The sequence below is a fragment of the Castor canadensis genome, chromosome 1 (genome assembly GCF_047511655.1).
Source record: "Castor canadensis chromosome 1, mCasCan1.hap1v2, whole genome shotgun sequence".
Classification (NCBI taxonomy): Eukaryota; Metazoa; Chordata; class Mammalia; order Rodentia; family Castoridae; genus Castor; species Castor canadensis.
In genome coordinates, this window is record NC_133386.1 from 192,683,190 (window position 1) to 192,704,158 (window position 20,969).

The 20,969-nt window shown below is 33.6% G+C and overlaps 1 protein-coding gene across 1 annotated transcript; it reads right to left on the minus strand.

Moving 5' to 3' along the window:
- Positions 1–6,087: 6,087 nt before the first annotated feature.
- On the minus strand, positions 6,088–7,041 carry LOC109676283 (olfactory receptor 5M5). The gene is given in 1 exon segment (XM_020152746.2): positions 6,088–7,041. A coding segment is annotated over 1 exon segment (954 nt).
- Positions 7,042–20,969: the final 13,928 nt, after the last annotated feature.

Sequence of the window (20,969 nt, forward strand, 5' to 3'; positions counted from 1 at the left end):
AATCAATCTATTCTTCAAACTATTGCTTCTCTATTTAAGAAATGCATTTGCTCCATTCTTGAAGCCTTGACATTCTTACTCCACTTTCATTTTTTTTTCTAATTTATAAACAATATACTTTTTTTGCTCACATATATGGAAGCTGAGAAGTCCAAGATGAAAGTGCTCTATCTAGAGAGGATCTTCTTATTGCATCATAACATGGTGGAAGGCATCACATTGGTGAGAGAACATAAGAGAAAGAGAAAGAGAGAAGAAGAGAAAGAATGCTACACATCTTTCAAAATCCAGTTCAATTTTTTAGACAACTACTTAAAAGCTTTAGAGTTACTTTTAGTCCTTTCTCTGTGTTTGCAAAACACCTAAAATGCTTCAACTGTTTCTCTTACCCTAAGTTCACAAGTCCATTGTAAACCAGAGAACAATTGTGGTGAGGATTCTGCCAGCTCCCAATGATGTCTGTTGTAGCTATGCATCCACAAACTGAGGAAATTACTGCAGAGTGGGTTCATTGTGAGATGGATCTGGATTAAAACTTCACTGATCACCTGACCTCCAATAATGTCATACTCACTGAAGGGTCACAGAGGCATTTTAAGTTTCCTAGAATTAATGGCAGATGAACGTGTGTCCACTAGTCACCAAAAGTCTTTTTTTTTTTCTTTCCCAATCCTAGCTAAAAAGGCTTTAGGTCCCTATAGAGCCTGGTGATATATGACATATTTCCAAAGGGGAACTCTGTCTGTCTTCATTCAAAGGCTTCGTGTCTGTAACTGGTTCAAATCCAGAAATGACTGAAAGGCAGAAATTCTCATTTTTTATGATTCAGATTAAACTTTTCTTTATTAGAACCAGAGCTGTTCTGCCCACACAGACCAAGTAAGAATTTGGTAGGTTACATATATATTTCATTTCTAGGAAAACAATTCAATATATAGCATCGTAAGTCTACCAGGTTAAGACTATTATAATCACTGCCTTGACTCTGTTGTCCATCACAGTAACTTGTATCGACTTTGTCTATGACTACTGACACTTGGCCCCTGCTACACCAAGATTTGCTATTTATTACATTTAAGTTTTCTAATTGAACAGCTGTGAGGTCTTATCTATCCACATTGGGGTCTTATTTACCAAGAGCAGCAATTATGGATGCTGGGGCCCCCTTTACAAACTTATTTTTCAAATTATTCAGGAACAGTTTGTACACTGAACCCTCCCAGTGTGAATGAGAAGGTCTTAAATGACAAATCCATGCTAGCATTCTGCTCTTCCTAAGCCTATGAATCCCTTCCTCTATGGTAAACTAAAGGAGATCAGGCATTTCCAGCTCACTCACAGTGAGCTATCATTTCACTGATGTTTCAGTCTATCCACCAAAAATCTATTAGTACATTTCTTAATTCCCTGAACTGCAATACTATATGCCAAATCTCTGTTTAGAGATCCATGTCAATTAATTCAACCTTCATGAAATTATGATGTCTAAGAAGTCTCAATTTCTCCATCTGTGACCTGGAAAGCCCCTGGTACAACAGGGTTTTTTTTTTATTCTCAGAAGGTTGTTACTCTTTTGGATGATGCTTACTCACCCAGTGAGGAAAATCTTCTTTACTTTTTTACTGATTCAAGTGTTAATCTGTCTTATAAAATGCCTTAGTAGATACACCTAAACTCTACATTTAAGTTCATGAATAAAATTAACTATTATACTCATATTTTTGAACATTGCATTCTTCTTCTTTCTATTTATTTGGTGGCTTAAAGAGTCACATGCATATAGGACATATACAATTTAATTTTACCATTGATTCCTTCAATGAGATGCCATTACTTCACCATACTTTTAATATAGGATTAAAAACAGAGAGATTTTTCTGGTTTATAGACTAGAAAGAGTCCATATTTGTTGGTACAATATAAACCTAGAAATTTTATATACTCCTAAGCACATTCTAGAGGTACAACATGGTTTATAATAAAAATATGATTTTATTTGAAAGTCCATGTAGTCACAGGAGGCTAAATACAATGATGGTCTATGGTATAGGTTCTGAAGAAAACACCTGTGATGTTAATCAAGTTTATATGAAATGGACACATTGGCAGGGGACACCACATGAATGTGAATCACCTTGGTTGTAACTGCAGATGACCGTGTAAATAGATTGCTACCTATGTCAGAAGAGACAAAAGTTTGTGTCAACAGGGGTATGATCGTGTTATACTGTTCAAATAAATCATCTATGAAACGAAACCTTTCAACGAAAATGCTCATCAGAAACTTCAAGAGTTGCTAGTCTGAGGTTGTGAGCTGCAGATGTATGCCCACATTTTTTAGATAAAAAGAAATTGAACATTACTAGAAACAGACAAGATAGGCGGCAACATTGGACATTTGGTGAACTTCAGGAAGATAGATTCCTTCTCTTAAGTCCAATTTATACTGAGTATTTCCAGATGAATTTTCTATTCAAGGAAAATAAAAGCAGACTAATTATATATGAATAAATCATACACATTTATGATTATATCAGTGTGCTTTATATGTTTTGTAGAAACATTTCATGGCCTTAAAAAATTAATCTATTTATTAATCTATTTATCTGTTTATCATCTACAGTTTTTCATGGAGCAGTGACTATGTAGAAAATACTTTGAAAACTTGTTTCTGACCTTGTGGCATTTATAGTGTTACAGAGAACAAAGGCAATAACCATATCCAAAGACTTATGACTCCTTGGATTAGTGAAAAACATTCAAAGGTATAGAACACATAAATCAAAGTTCTAGATAATGATTTAAATTGAACCTTTGTTGATTTAGTGCTATGTATCAGGGACAATCTGAAAACCTTTATATGCATTGACACATATATTTTCCTATTCAAAATTTCCATGAGAAAGTACTATATCTTCAATATTTTCCTTTGGAAGAAAATGATACTGAGTCAGAAGGAGACTGTGTAATTTGTCCAATAAGTTTGATTTCTGAGTTCATACTATTAACATCAATTTAACTAATAAATAATAGAATCAGAATTTAACCACAAAACTTACTTTATTGAACAAATTGAATTTGTTTATACATTATGAAGTAAGATATTTTCTTAAAGTGAACTACATCATTTATTGTACATGAAACTGTCAAATAACTCAAATAACTGATCAAAAGCACATTTGAAAGACAAAAAAGTGTTTGTGTTATTCATTGGATGACTGTCCTTTAAGTGAAGTATGGTGGGATAAAGTTCATGGTAATGGGGAAAATATCAATAAACTTTGAAGTCAGCTAGATCTAAATGAACCTAGCTTTTCATACACATGATTTTAGGTTAATAATGAATCTATGAGTCTTGGCTTTCTCATCTTTAAAACAGGGATTACAAATGAAACAACCTATGCTATAATGGTGCTTGAATTATCATGAAAATGATTATTTCTTTATGTATGTGCATGTGTGTCTATACATTCTTCACATACCTATTGCACTCAAGACATATCTGCTATATGGGTAAAGATGTTAGACTCATAAAACTGTGTTTCCATTGAACACTTTGTAATACAAATGGATATGTTTTCTTTAAAAAAATAGCAATATAGTGATCATCTCCTACTTATGTGAGGAGAAGACTATAAAACACTTTATAATGACTGTTATTCCTTTGGGAACTATGGTTAATATCCTCAATTTTATTCTGGATTCTTCATCATATTGCCCAATTTATTCAATTGTTAAATAATTCAGCAAAATCAATCTTACAAGGAAATGAACAAGGATTTGGAGCCTCTTCCTGAAATCCCTCATGGCAGACTTCAATAAGGGAATTTAATCAGTCATTAATAAGGAAAAATTCCATGATTTAGGTAAAAATCAGAACTTACTACAAAAAATAGTTAATCTAAAAAAATTCATGAGCACTTACTTATTCTGTGTCCAGCACAGTACAATATGAAACAGGCGGCCTTGAGACAATGCTATAATTCTAGCCAGCCAGTAATTAATGAAAGCACTTGATGTAATTCCTCTTTTATCTTAAACTTGTGCGTATTTGACACAGCTATGGATTTCATGTTGCTAGAATCAGTCACAAATATAAATATCATTATGTTCACACATATTTACTTCTGAAAAGTGCTTCTGGCTTAGGACTGATAATATATTTCTTCAGAATATTTTCTTGGTCTATACAAAGACCCTTTCTTAGATTTCTTAAAATGGAGGCACTTTACTTACTTTGAAAATAGAGATTTGTTTACTTTTTAACTCTACAATCATTACTGAACTTTTTTGTATGTAAAGTTAGGATATAAAGACAGATATATGGACCCTGAGATCTAAATACTTGAAATGATAAAGGGACTGCTTTTGCAAAACTAAATAGTTCTAAATATTTGAAATGATAAAGGGGCTATTTTTGCAAAACTAAATGTGTACGTGTGTGTGTGTGTGCGCACGCATGTGTGTGTAAGTAGTGACACACCTCAAATATGTTTATAAGAAGAATCAAGTAAACTATTTATTGAGTGTGAAAAGTGATTATAAGATGAACAAATCTGTGTAGTGCACAGTGAGATAGGGGTGGCTTCAATTCATTCGAAGTTATTTTTTCTTTTGCTCCATCATTAGCAAATCCATATTCTTATATTATAGCACATAATAAATTGTGTTGATTTTTCTCTTCATATATTCACAACTTTTTCAAAACTGTACCATTCTAACACTTCTGGGAATTTTCTTGATACAAAGAGCACAATGTGCATAATGCAGACAATCAGTAAAATTTGTTGTCAACTTTGCTTGTACTATACAACTAGAAATTCTCCAGAAATCCTACACTTCCTAAAACGTCAACTTATCATTTGCTTCATTTACTATTAAATACAAACAAGTGAACATGTTTCATACTTAATTAGATATGTAGTAACTAATCATGGCAATGAGCAGCTGTGGGTAAAATTTACACTTTTGTAAAAATATGTAGACCATCCTGACATCAGATTAACGATAAGGAAAGACATGGAATGTTTCTGGCCCAAAACTATAGAAGCCATTTTGATAATCTCTACAGCAGTAACAAGTATTTGAGAACAGCCATATGCTTTGGTAGAGCCCTTCTTGCAGGCTTCACAAGTTAACATCCAAAAATTAACTGCCTGTAGGTTCTGAGACCAGTCTCATCAACACACATGTAAAACACTGTACTGAAGCACCAGCATAATGACTGCTATAGAATTATAAGTTACTAAAAATCAGCTCATGGACTTCAACATGTGTTTTCACAATGTGTGCACATATGTAAGAATACATTTGTTGTAGATATGAAACTTTTTCTTGAAACTTAAAAAATGTTAAAAATGATAACTCTTAAAAGTGAGAATGGAAGATAAAGCTGGAGGAAAGAAATATTTTACTCTTAGTTTATACCCTTCTTTTGATTCTGGATATTTTACTATAAAATGTACAATTTTAAGAATACAAAAGTAATGTATAGATCTAGTTTCTTAATAATAATAATAATATTAACAATGTGACATGATTGCAAAACAGGACTCAGGGAAATAACCAATAGGAAGGGAAACCAGTGAGAAGGGGAAAGGGCAAGGGGGATGGTGATAGGAGGGTGAATATGATAGATGTACATTTTATATATATTCAGAATAGCATAATGAAACACACTAAACCTGTTTTTAAAAAAGAGGGATGGAGGAGGGATAAGGAAGAGTAATAGAGCAAATGTGATCAAAATATACTATGTTCATATATGGAAATATCACAATGAAACACTATGTATAACTAATTTACACTAACAAAAATGTAATGTGTAAAGATAATGTAAAATTATATGAGTAATTATTTCCCATATCTGCATATGTAACTGTCCATTCTTCACATATACATTGCATTTACATATCACATGTAGATTATAAATCTTTCTCCCTATATATTTTATGTTTCGTTGTTAGATTATACCACTTCATCATGGATATCAAATTGACCTTATTGTAAATTCTATTAAAGTCAGATACAGATCTCATAAATAAATTTTTATTTCATTTTTAAAGAAAGATGCTCTATGATTTTACTTCAAATGCACATTTTTTTTCCAATCAGTTTCCTAAAAGCTTGTTTAACATCCTTGTTCCTCAGACTATAAATGATTGGATTCAACATAGGGTTTACAAAAGTGTAGAAAACAGCAATAATTTTGGACTGTTCAACTGACTTATCCGTGGGAGGTCTGACATACATGCAGAACAAGGTCCCATAAAACACAGTCACTGCCACCAGATGGGACCCACAGGTAGAAAACGCTTTCTGCCTTCCTTCAACAGAATGCATCCTCAGGATTGCAATGACAATGAACATGTAGGAGATGAGAATTATGAGGAGGGAGCTAGAGAGATTAAATCCTGCTACCACAAACATGGATGTTTCCTTAATAAAAGTGTCAGAGCAAGAGAGTCTGATGAGGGGAGGGTCAGCACAATAGAAGTGGTTAATGATATTGGAGCCACAGAAGGTCAAGTGATATGTCCACATGGTTTCCATAAGGCCACTAAAGAACCCATAGATGTATGGAGAAGCAATCAGTCAAATGCATACTCCTTTGGACATCTTGCTACTGTAAAACAAAGGGTTACAGATGGCCATGTACCTGTCATATGCCATCACAGCTAGCATATAATATTCAGTAATCACCATGGCAATGAAAAAATAGCACTGGACCAAACAAGCAGCATAGGAAATGGTTTTCTTCTCTGATACAAAATTCACCAGCATTTTAGGAGTCACATTAGTGGAATAGCACAAATCCAAGCAGGACAAACTGGCAAGAAAGAAGTACATGGGGGTGTGCAGGCGTGAGTCTACACTGATCAGTACTACCATCCCAAGGTTCCCCCCAACAGTGATGAGGTAAATCACCAGGAACAGCACAAAGAGGATGGGCTGAAGCTCTGGACGATCCGTTAATCCCAAGAGAATAAATTCAGTCACCATGGTGAAATTTCCTCTGACCATTTTCTTAGGTACCATCATGTTTGCTTTAGAGGAATTAAAATATATCTCAGATACTTTCTCTCTCTCTTATTCATCCTCTCTCATATTGTCCTCTCTCTTTCACCCTCACACAGTGTTACAGGAAAGAGTCTGAGCACGTAGGAGTTGGTTGTATTAAGAAGGACATTGTCCTCATTCAATGTGCAGATGATTCCTATAAAGAGTGGTTCTAGAGCCACCAACTTGTTTTAGAATGGGATTATTTTGAACCAAAGTGTGTCTAAAAATAGATTAAAACTCATACTGTTTCTTAAATTCACTATAAAATAATGGGTATTTTCTAAAATGTGTACCCAGGCCTAGTGCTAGACAAAATGAGGCAATGTGTATTTGGAAATATTTCTGCAGTCAGTAACACTGGTGCATATTGGGAGCCTCACCTTTGAGAACTTAATTCCTGTTCACTGTATAAGACGACACAGAGTTAGACTGATTTGAACTAAATTCTATGGCTCTGTTTTCATGTTATATCCATAAATTTAAGGAGCATATAATTCCTGTGGGACTGTACCAAAGATAAAGCTACTAATATTGGAACAGCAAAGATCTGTATGAATTGCTAAGGAAGAAATTTTCAGTTAGAGGATTTTATATATATATATAAAGCAATAAAGACATAAATAAAGGAAAGAGAAGTCATAAAATCCTAGGTGATAGCTTCATTTGCTCATCCATTGAAATAAACATTCAAGGGATTCATCGCTTATAATAAAATTTGGCAAATTTTTTTGCTGATGGTGGAACACAAATTTGATGTTAGGCTTTCTAGCAGCATGTAGAAACATTCAACTCTTTTCAAAAGAGTATCACAGTGTTCAGAATTATGAATCAAATCTAATGAAAACAGAATTATGTTTAATATTGAGTTCAGAAAATACTAATGATAATGAGGAAATTATGCTTTCAGATACTATCAGTGCAGATAATATAAGTATAATCACAAGTAAAATTGGAAATTTTCATGCTGCATTCTAGATAGCATATTTTCATTATGGATCATTAATGTTTCTTTTGCTATTTCAAAAGTGATATTGTAATCGAGGTAAAGGATCACAACCTAATTGCCTGTGTGAGCTATTTAGATAATCAGAATGAGGAAAGTGACTGACATTGCAAGAACCTTTGAATGTGCCACAATGTACTTCCACCCAGCACAACAATAAAGGAAAAATGTCAACTAAAGTGAACTAAAAAGTGCTCCAGTGCTAGTCTATCTGTAGAACAGAACTTTTCTTTATGAAAGTATGGGCTCTGTGTTGTGAGACCTGAAAGATTAATATTTTAAGTATCAGAATTCATCATTTTCATAAAATCTACCAAAACTAGCTTTGGTAATTAAAGTTTTCTTTAAACAGGGTACAAAACAGAAGTCAGTAGGCTGAATCTGCCCTGATACACGTAACTATGTCACGTAATGGCAATGTCACCAGCTGTATACTTGCACTGCGTAAGCCGTTCCTGGAAATGGAAGCAAGTACTGCAAATTATCTACTTTGGCTCTGTAATGGTGTCAGGATGCTGTATTGATTAATCACTAAATGAGATAACCTTATACACACACAGTGTTGGACACTGTGTGTATATAAGTTACTTTGCCAAGAAAATAAAGAAAGTTTTAAAAGCATTTCTCTCTTTTATTTATTCATTCATTCACATGTGCATACATTGTTTGGGTCATTTCTCCACCTTGCACCCCTCCCCATACCTCTCCCTCCCATTTCTCTTGAAAGAAATGTACTTAGTCTCTCTTAGTAAGGGAGAAGAAAATTACACTTAAATAATGAATAGGTATTGTCAAGAAAGATAAGAATGGGAGGACTTTTAGCCAGTTTAAACAGTAAATACAAAGATTTTGCTCAGGAGGTTTTCAAGAGAAATGATAAGTATCCCACAGAGAAGTAGAGATGAATTTTCTATTGTGACAACCAAAATTGTGGTAGGCAGTCAAACAAATGCAAGATACCTCGCAGTGTTCACTGCACTCTGTGTGCTCTGTAGTTCCAAAGATTTCTCATATATTTTACATTTACATAAGCTGTAACAAACTTTATCTGTCATGAAGTTATCCTTGTCTAACTTCTATTCTGATATAGAATACCAAGTAATTCAAATTCAAATATTGAAAATATTACTTATTCAGTTTTCTATCAGCCATAAATATTTTGTACTTTGTATGAGAAATATCACACAGAAAAAAAAATCACAGTAAGAGAAGTCAGTCGAAATCCTTCTAAATAGAAGTTTTCCTATGACACTGATGTTTAATCTGCAATTTCTGGGTAGTAGGAGTCACTATAGGTAGCAATGAAATTTTCTACATCTGTAGTCCTATTGAAGCAAATGTAACAGATACAGCTCTCCATAAAGTTTCACTGGCTCAATAATATCAAGGTTTTATTTTTTCTGGATTAGAAGGATCAAAGTTATTTTAGATAATAAAGTCAACACAGATTTGTTAAATTTGATGATTTTTTATTCACAGGGATGCCTGTATCTATATATGCATATTTATTTATGTAGTATTCATTTATGTAGACAGGCTTTTGTTGTGTAGCCTAGGCTGGTCTCTCTACCTTGTGATCCTCCTGCCTCAGCCTCCTGAGTGCTGGTATTATAGGTGTGTGCCACCACGCCCTCAGCACATATGTGTAGTTATTCATAGGTATATGGTCCCAAGGAGACCACCACTGAGGAAAACCATGAATGCTTAGGATACATAGAGCTTAGTGCTCTCAAAATACTCACATTTACTTATGCCTTACATACAGTAGATCAAAGCATATGCAACTTGAAACAGCATGGATTTGGCTACATTATTATCATGAAATTTATGTTGTACATTTTAATACTGCAAAAACTTAATACTCAAAAACTGGATCTTATTTCCTGCTCTTTACTTGACTGCTGTGGATGTTGGATTAATTTTTCCTACAGTGCTGCCCAAGACATGCTTCCTTTTGACAAATCAAAATTTTACTTTATCATCTACATTGAGCACATCACATGACCGTTTTGGCTTTGGAAAATGACTATAACTTTTACCTTGTTGTTTGAGCACCATTTGCTTTTTGGTAGGGACATTTTCACAAACTTATGGGCCAAGAAACATTCAGCAGACCACACAACGATTTAAACACAACTGACAATAACCTGGGCCTGACTGAGAGGTTCTCTGCATGAATTGAGCTGAGTAATGAGTGCAAAGGAATTTAAATTTTTGGTTTTGAAATTGCTTTAGATTTCCTTCAATTGTTTTTTGACCATTACTGCAAGTAATAAATCTGCAAATAAGACGGGATAACTGTATGTATCATTTAGTAGGTTGTTTAGATTTTGTCATTGAGAGAAAAAGGTAACTAATATGGTAAATTACTAATAATGATAAATATTTAGATGAAACTCTGAGTTCCAAGAATTTCCTATCCTTCAAAAATCACAATAAACTATTATAAAGCTGGGAGCATGGCACTTGCTTGAAATCTCAGCTATTCCAGAGGCCAGGACAGGAGAATCTCAAGTTCAATACTAGCCCAGGAAAATGTAGCAAGATTTTATCTCAAAAATAAATAAAAACAAAAGGGTTGGGGTCTGGTTCAAGTGGGAAAGTGCTTGCCTAGCATGCAGAATCCCTTGGTTTAATCCCCAGTACCTAACAATAATGAGCAATAATTGAAAATACAATCCACAAAATTCTCTTCTGCAAGTGTCATTGATACCTGAAGTACTACTTGTTGAAATGTACATCTTAATTCTTCAGGCTTCAGTTAATATCCAAACATCTGAGGTAGCAGGAGAGCACAGAACTGCTATAGTTAGTAACTATTTTGTGTGCATTTGTATAGAGTATTAGGTAGTCCTATAAATTAGATTGAGTGGAATCCTGGAGGAGATTGAAGCCAAGGAAATGGATAGAAAAAACAGAAGTGAGGGTTACTAATGTTTAATTTCAGTAATTAAGCCCCAAACCTACCTCAACTGAGCATTAAGACATAGAAAAGTCTATAAGAGCTACCAATAATATTATAAGGTAGGAAATGAAGACAAACATGAGTAAGTCATGTAGTTGGTGGGGCTCTGCAGCTCATGTGAATACTAATTTCTAGGAAGGAGCACTTTTTTGTGTGTGCTTTACTATAATAGTCTCCAGCACCTTCTTCCTCTTCTTGTTTTCCTTTTCAGTGACTCACAAATACAAGATTACAATGTCTGACTCTAAATTCTAGGTCATGTTATGCATTACACTTTCATTCTTGACTATGTTGTCAGTAAAAATTCCTTTGATACTTCATTTAGAAAAGACATCCTATACCTTGGCATAATAACTTTCTTCCTTTGTGATTCAGAGTTCTCATATATTCAATGTCGGACTTTGAAAAATTTCAAAAGTGCCTATTATTGCTAATATTCTGATTTTTCACATATAAGTTTTCTAATCTTATACTTGTTAACAGAAATGAACCTCTTGGTTAATTTTAAATTTGCTCCCAAATCTTTGTTCTCCAATAATTGAAAGAGAGGTCTTTTAAAGTTATGTAACATTTTATTTTTGCTGGAATCAGTTAAATTCCAAATTAATTTGTATCATCTGGATTTCTAGTAAGGTGTTCTTGGGATCAGGGAATTGTTCTAAGGACAATTATTGAATTGTTCTAAGAACAATTATTTTATTGTTCTAAGAAATATTATTCTATAACTATTAGTAAGTTGATTAACTCAAGTGTTTACTCCTAGGTGGTGATTAAATGTGTTTTCAGTACTTGAATGAATGATAAAAATTCTATTTGTAAAGTAAAATGGTTATTGTCAATGCATAATTTCAATAAAATTTCAAAAAATTTTTATGGGTCCATCTGAATAAAAAAATGCATACTGATCTATTTTAACTGGTAAGAAGCTAAACCTGCTATGGCTGTCCCCTGACTCCCACTGAAGAAGAGCCAAAACTCAACAACAGGAAAAAGTAAGAATAGAAGGCAGAATTTCCCTTCCTACCTGACCACAGGAAAGTTCCGCTCAGAGACACTAGTGGTCCAAGAGATGAGCTGCCGAGGATGATTTATACCTAATTTGTGATCTACACCTTTTATTCCTAAGGTTTTTTTTCAGCACACCATCAAGAGACAATTACAAAGTTACTACAAAATAAAACTCCCGGGAAAAAAGAAGTAATTGGAATAGATTTACACTCACTAGAGCTTTGGGATTTGAGCACTGTGACTGCATCAGTTTGTAATCATTCTGAACTTACTGTTTTGGGTGATCAGAGAAGATTGTCATGGGACTTTTGTATTAGGGACCACCATTTGTTCCAAACATAAGAATAGAACAATCAAATCAATAACATAAAATTATGACATAATTAATGAACTTTGATATGTTTGTGGTTCCTTCCCAATCTGAATTGTGTACTGGATATCACCCTCACAAAATAGCTAGAATAAAGTGGCTAAATTACAAAATCCCATAAGTAGAGTAATTTAGACATCACACAATGAGTTATAGAAGAGTTCTTTCAAGGTGTTAGCTTCAGATGTTGGGAAGGAATATTTTATGGGAAAGCTAGAGCACATGTAATTTAGCAGTGTATTATTTATTTTCCAACAGATGAAAATAAACAATATAATGAATAAAGGAAATGTTGTATCTGTACACAGTGGAATTTTACTCAGTCATAAAGAAGAATGAATTTATTTCATTTGTAGTCAAATGGGTGGAAACCAGGTGCAGTGGCTCACACCTGTAATACCAACTACTCAGAAGGTAAAGATTGGAAGAATTGCAATCTGAGGTCAGTCTTAGGAAGAAGTAAGATACCATCTCAGCATATAAATTGGGCATGGTGCTTCATATTTATAATTCCAGCTAGTTAGATGACAAAAGTAGAAAGACCAAGGTCTAAGACTCTTTCCAAAAAATGACTAAAGCAAAAAGGCTAGGAAAAGGGTTCAAGTGGTAGAGCACTTGCCTGCTAGTTCAAACTACAATATGGCAAAATAAAAATTGAAATCACCATTTTAAGTGAAATAAGCCAGTCCCATAAAGACAAGAATTTCACATATTCTTTCATATGAGGAATCTAGGAAAACAAAAGTCTACAAGGGATACTGATAGAGAAGGGAGATTTGGGAAGAGTAGTGGAGAAGAGAAAGACACAGAGGGGGAGAAAATGATCAGAGTAAAAAATGTTCATATATGGGAATGTCTTATTGACATCTTTAATTCATATAATTGCTATATTACTACATGTTTATATAAAAGCAAAAAATTAAAATACCTTATCTGCCTTTTCTTCAAATATTTGACCTTATCACTTAAGAGATAGAAATATAAACAAGGCACAGAGCAGATGTTCAAATATTAGTCACAGTATGCAAGCAAAAGATGCACATAAATATTTCTTTGGAGGGGAATTTCACAAGTAGCAAGTTTGAATCAAAACACTTACATATTTTCATCTACATCGTCACTCCCATCACTCTCTTCTCCCATGCACTGCTTTGTACAAAGCCCATTCCAAACACAAACCCTCTCTGAGGCTTTATCCACTGCTTTGACTTCTATTTCTCCCACATTTTCTTCAGCAATTGCCTAACTATTCAGATAGCAGCGTGGATGTCAACCCACTGGGAAGAGTAAATCCACATACATTAAAATTTGGATAAAGCCACTACAATTATCCTTTCTCATATTGCCTTGTTCTATTGTGTTGACACTTATCACAATCTCAATTTTAAATGCAGTTTATTTTATTTGTATAAGATATATATTCCCCTCCAGCCAATAAAAAATAGAATATGCCCCTCCCCAAATGTTTTATTCACATGTTGCTTCAAAATTAACACATTTTGCTTCAAAATTAACACATTTTGCATTAAATATAATATTAGGAAATTCTTCCAGTAATGAAAACATTCTGAATACTCTTGGTTTGCTTCCTGCCATGGAAAAAAATGACTGGAACTAAACAACAGATTTTTCCATTAAAGGGAAAATATCCCATAGTTTGGCAAAAACTCTAAATATATTACTATCATTTTCTTAGAGCCACTGCCCAAATTTTTAATCTTGTTTGAATTGTGTTTTGGAAATACTGGGGTTTAAAATCAGGGCCTCATGCAGGTGCTCTACCACTTGAGCCACTCTGTGCCAGCCCTGTTGTATGTTGAGTATTTTGGGGAATGATTTCCTCAGGCTGGCTTTGAAGCACTATCCTCCTGATCTCTGCCTCCTGATAATTAGGATTATAGGTTTTAGAGCCTGGATTGTTTAATTTTTTGACCACATGAATGAATATAGTGCTACATGCACTAAAATTTCTAGTTACAAGGTAGAACTGGTACTGCAGAAAATACTTCAACCTGCAAAAGTTAACAATAGACATCATAGATGATGAGGCTAGAGCTAAGATGTCGTTATCAGGAAAGACAGAACAAATCATATTACATGTGCAAAAGTTATGAATGAGAAATGGAAACCTATGTCCCTCTTAAAAATGAAACAGCAAAGAAGGTCAAGAATTCCTTCAACCCTTTTCTTCTTTTGTTCTGAGTATCACCCCCAAACCAAGGACCATATCCTGGTTTATGCATGGGTGATGTTGCGAAGACAGTGGAAGAAATACAGAACAACACTGTGGCAAATTACAAGCAGCCTTCTGTATAAAAGGATGCTAAAGTGACACAAAAACATGAAAATCATGTTGCAGCATACTGAGCTAAATGAAAGACGGATGTGACAACAATAGGAGCGGTGAAGACTGAACACAGCAGAAAAGAGGAAGATGGAGAAGGGGGGAAGATGAAGAAGATTAAAAAGAAGAAGGAGAAGATGAAGAAGAAATTGATGATGAATAAGTTAGCTCTAGTACACCTATTTATCTTATCAATAAAGCATTTAGACCTCTGTACACAATTCACTCACCTTTTAAAGAAATATTTGAAATGTAAAGCTGTGTAAAATTTGTTTTAAACTGTGTATCTTTTTTTTTAGGTTAACAAACCACTAAATGTATCTCTAGACACTGTTGTGGGATTATTATAGCCATTTACTTTGCCTGTACATTAAGGAGATTATAAATTGAAATGGAAATTTAAGGCAGGTTCTTCTTTGTCCACAACACAGTTCAGTTAAACAGGAAGAAGTTTGATTTTCATCTTCAGTTGACAAGAAGCAATAGTCGTTGTTCTCCTAACTATACATTACTCTGAAACTACAAAAAAGAAAAATATGTAGTTGAGTTGTTACATTTCAAGGGTTTTTAAATAAACACAATACTTTTATTAAAGAAATGTTTCATTATTGTATAAATAGGCAAAAGTAGATATGGAATAGGCCATAAGATAAAATATCCTATAACTGTGGATCCCTACGTTCTGGTTGGTTCCTGAGACACACCTGTACTACTGGAGTGCTGTGAGATATTCTATAAAAATATAATAAATTACCCTTTTATCCTATCTTGTCTCAGAAAATTCTTTTTTTTCTTTTTAAAAGACAGAGTACATTAATATTGTTAATTTATGTTCAATTTAATATTGTGTGTATATAATATTTTATGACTTTTATTCTCTTATAGTGGAATAACAAGCTGCCTCTTCCAAAATAGGAACTAAAGAAATACTCAACATGTTAGGGTAGTAGGAGGGAATTTGGAGTTTTGAATAAACTAATTGATTACCTGTCTTTTAAATTATTCATTTTAAAAGTATTTGGCTTCCTTAGGGTTTTTGAAGAGGACTTAGCAGTTTCATTTCCTCCTGCAGATCATATCTTTATGGCCATGGTACATATATTATAAACAGGATCCAGATAGATAGATAGATAGATAGATAATAGACAGGTCATGAATTAGGTCTAAGGTCAGGAAGGAAAGAATTAACATTACTTAACTAAAAACAATTAGGAATACAAGAATATTAAAATGAAGTTAGAGTACTAGCTGGTATGGCCTATGCTCTTAATTTCTCCCTTAACTTAATCTTTCCTCATATCACTTTTTCTAGATATTTAAAATACAGGTTAAACAGAAAACATCCTCCACTGGCTTGTGGGTTAGAGGAAGGAAGCACATTCCTATAGCTCAGAGAGCTCTAGCCACAAACTCAGGTCAAAGAAGAGTCATTCTGCTCCCCTCTCATCCCAATGTCAGCCCTATCATGAAACAAGCACATTCATAAGAAACAGGAAATCACTATCATGACACATTGTATCTGGTTTTATTTAATGAGTCAGGGTAAGAATACAGAAAGTTGTGTTTCATGAAGACACCTCAATCCAAAAGACATATTAGAGTAATAGTGGAATAAATTCAAGAAATTGAGCTCAGAGCAGGTTTATCCTGCTTAGAGTTGTAATCAATAAGGGCCCACCAGTATTCTGGGGTATCAAAGTTGGGAGTTTTCATCTAGAGGATGACTTCTTAAAATTTAATGTTCCTACAAATCACCTAGCATTTGGTTAAAATAAGGATTTATATAGTAGACCTGAGGTATAATGTTTGATTCTGCATCTCTAGCATTCTAGCCAGTACCTATGCTACTGGTCCATTGACCACATACTAAGGAAAAAAAAATGCCTAAAATTAAGTGCACAAAATATTCCCAGACCTGAGATACTTCTTAGTTGAGATACTTCGGATATATCTATAGAGAGCACTAAAATTCACCTTCAAATTATGAGTACACTATTAAATTTAATTGACAAATGAAATGGCTTGTATTTATGGCACGTTTCATATATGCATACATGTGGAATAGCTAAATCAAGCTAACACTATTTTTTACTGGTTCTATAAACATTTAAAATGTACTGTCAGCAATTTTAAGTATGCAACACATAAGCATTAACTATAATTATCTTTCTGTACAATAAATTTCCTGACTTTAATCCTTCTAACTGAATTTTTGTGTCTTTTGAACAAAATAACCCAAATCCTAGCTCTTCTTCTCAGCAGGCACTGGTGATAGTCTTTTGTTCTTTGCTTCTATGAGTTAGGTATTTTTATACACAAGTGAGATCTTGCATTATTTATATTTGTGTGCTTGGTTTATATCACTTAATGTAAAGTCTTCCAGATTTATACATGTTGCCACAAACCTTTTTATTAGTGTATGTTAGTTTTACAGGAGGTTTCTTTGTAACATTTCCATATATGTCATATGTGTACAATACACCCTGTTTGGTTCATCCTCTCCAATATTGTCCCTCTTACCCTCCCTTCTTTAAACGAATTCACAGGTTTCAATGTTCCATTTCATACATGTATAGAAAATACAATAACCATATTCACCCTCCTTTACCCACTTCATTTAATCCCCCCCACTTAGTACCTTCTCCTTAACATGACTTGTTTTACATTCATGTCTTTCATTTTTTAATTGTATGTTCACTGTTCTGTGGAGTTTTCATCCTGAACATAAGCCACATTTTCTTCTTCAACAACAGACATTTAGGCTGATTTCACATCTTGGCTAATGTGAATAAATCTGCAATGAACAGGGGAGCATAAACATTTCTTCCATATATTGATTTCATTTCCTTTGGATATATCTTTAAGTATGGCAACTCTAGATCGTATGGTATTTCTATTTGTAATTATGTGAGGTGTCTCCATACTGCTTCTATAGTGGCTTACTAACTTATATTTCTAACACCAGTATATGAAGACCATGCCTTTACATTTGAGGTAATATTTTAGTTACTATTTAAAGAAACAGTAGAGGTTATCATTGTTCTGACAAAATTTCCTCTGAGGACATTATTCGAGGTCTGCTTTGTATCTTTGTTTCTCAGACTAAATCAGTGACGTAAGCACAGGACTTAAAGGCATGTAAGGAAGCTATTCACTATTTTAGATTCCTCTTACTATTTTAAAATATATATAGCAAAATAATCAAACTTTCTTTCAATTGCATTATATATGTACTCATGGTCATTATAAGTACTTTGTTATCCATAGATGAATGCTGTCTTCTTCTACTGCTTTGACAAATGCTTTTCCAAATGGCCACACTTCATAATTATGAGATTCATAGGAAATACTTTCCCTTTTTGCATTATTGTTGTACTGGAGGTACATTAAGACATGTACCGAAGTTCTTACAATATATCGTAGTTGAATGCACCTCCTCCCATCATTGTCCTTTATTCTCCCTTCCCCCAATTCCTGGAATAGTTTCAACAGGTCTCACCCATTTTTCTGTTTCCATACATGAGCATGAAATATTTCCACCATATTGACCCTCCTACACCCTTTTCTTATATCTCTCCTCCCTAGGGGAATATTTTGACAATTGTAAGTTCAAGGTAACTTTAAACCAGGGTACTTTATACCCTTAAGGTCCTGAAAACTGTAACATTACTATTTTATTTCAACCTCAGAGAATTCACTGCCATGTCTTGAAATGGAAAATTCTCATTCTGATTGTGAACTGTACAGAAAGTTCAACAGGGATCCCAACAATATTGCCATTTGTTTGAAACAGTCATATTTTAAAAATGCGTCTGTATTTTAATTCAAGAATAGTAACCAAGAATCCTAGCGCTCTAAAAAGTAAAATGTGAATATCTCACTAGTTCATGAAAGCACAATTAATTGATTTATTTAGTTGGTTAAATAGTGGCTTTGGGGGACCAAAGCATCAGGATCTTTTCCAATCCTTCAATATTATCCTCCTGTTTGTCATTTTAATAATCACCTCTGTGAGTTAGATACTCTCAAGGGTCTTAAATATTTACCTGCCACTAACTTGAGGCATGATTTCCACGAGGATCACATAACAAAAGTATATAAAAATAATCACTGAAAGAGCACACTGGGATTCTAGTTTGTGGCCTGTAATGTCTATGGAAAGAGAAACACATTAGGTAACCACAAGTAAGCTAAATAGATGAAATAGCTGTTAACATAGGTGTTCAATTGAGACAGTAACCAAAAGGAAGAAATTGTGAAAGAAAAATTTGAAAATCATCAAAACCATTATGTTGTATGTATTTATTTATTTTGACTTTCTTTGACATTTTTTTCTTTATTCTTTTATTCATATGTGCATACACTGTTTGGGCCATCTCCCCCCGCTATGAACTGTGCTGCTACTGCTGTCAGCAGATGGTCTCAGCACTTTGGACTCAACTTTAGCTGATGAACTGTTCTTTTGTAAGCATAATAAACACTCAAGATGTAACATGATCTTTTATTTTTGAGAACTTTTTATTGTATAGTTATTCATAGTAGTTTTATTATGCATCTGACTCAGAAGTACTCTAGTTTCAGATGCTAACATAGTCGTTAATACATCTCTGGAATAATACACTGAACATTTTCATGGACAAAACTACTTCAATTGATTTTATTTAAACTAATCTTTAATTAGATCTTCAGGCATAAAAACTGATTCCTGTATTTGCACTTTAATTCATGAGAAGAAAATCTTGGGTCACTAATAAAAATGAGAAATTTGCTCTTTAAATAAAAGGCCACAAAAATCAATTTACCTAAAATAGCTGACTATTTATTCATTCAGAGCATCACCACTAAACATTCACTGATTATACAAAATTTTATACATGTTTTCATAGAAGGTACCAAGTTGAAGTCCATAATTTCCTTTTTTAACTACTGTAATCTGATTGAAGAAATAGCAAATATAGAGAGGGAGAAAACTGTCATACCAGTGGCAGAGACAAATCACTATGGATTTTCAGAAAAGAAAATAACTACCCCAGTTAGAATACGAAGATTAAAGTCATGGAAAATGTTTTAGTATTATAAAGAATGAAATACTTATTTTAAAATCTGCATTTGTATGTCTTTTTGTGTTTTTCACAATCTTTCATTTATTAATCAAAATATAATAAAGTATGGCAATGCCAAAATACTTTCAACCAACAAAAAGCATAGCACTAAACTCACAAGATGATTGCAGCTATAGTGACAAAATGAGGTAAGGAAGTGACAACAAGGCATCTTGCTTGTGTGAAAACAGAAAGACAAGACTAATCTATTGTAATCACATCTGTTTGCAGTGTGGGTTTATGTTGAGTAGGTGGAAAACCTTTCTTTCCCTTAAAAACACACTTTTGTTAGGCCTAAAATACAGGACAATATGATATATAACAAAGGAACACAAATTCTAACAAGATAAATATATTGTGGTATAACTTTAAAATGCAATCCTACTAGATAAGAGAAAAAAATAGCAGGCTTGTGATCCATGCTTGATTCTTCAAGATATATTGCTAAGTGAAAGACTCCAGGCAAAGAATGTACATGAATCCACTATATTAATATGAAATGCTAGATGTATAAAATTAGTCTATCGTTAGGAAGCAAATCAAAGCTCTTTTTGTGTAAAAAGAACTGGCTGAAAAGAGACTTAATAGGAAATTTTGATGGCTGGAATGTAGCTTAAGTGTAGAGCACTTCCTTACCACGTCCAGAGTCTTGTGTTCAATCCCCAGGACTGCATAAGAAGTTAAAATAAAAAAACAAACAAAGGATAACTTTGGTGGTAATTGACATGTTTGTTAAACATATTAAATAGTACTTAAATTAGACATGTTATATTGAATATCGATTATATGAATACTGAATATCAATTATTTACCAATCATAAAGTTTAAAAAGTTCCATTAGTTAGCTGGAGAAGAGGCTTAAGTGGTAGAGTATCTGGTAGAGGCTCAAGTATTAGACCCTGAGTTCAAACCCCAGTACCACCAGCCCCTCAAAAAAAATCACATTAGTACTATTATTATTCCCATTCAAACTAGAATGGGTTAAGTATTAAAGAAGACAGATTACTTCTTTTTATTTTTTTATATAAAGTAAGATTTATTAGAGAGAAAGGAAAAGTTACGGCTAGAGAAGAGTAGGGGAGCCCAGAAGCCTGTAGCTCCACTTCTTTTTAAAT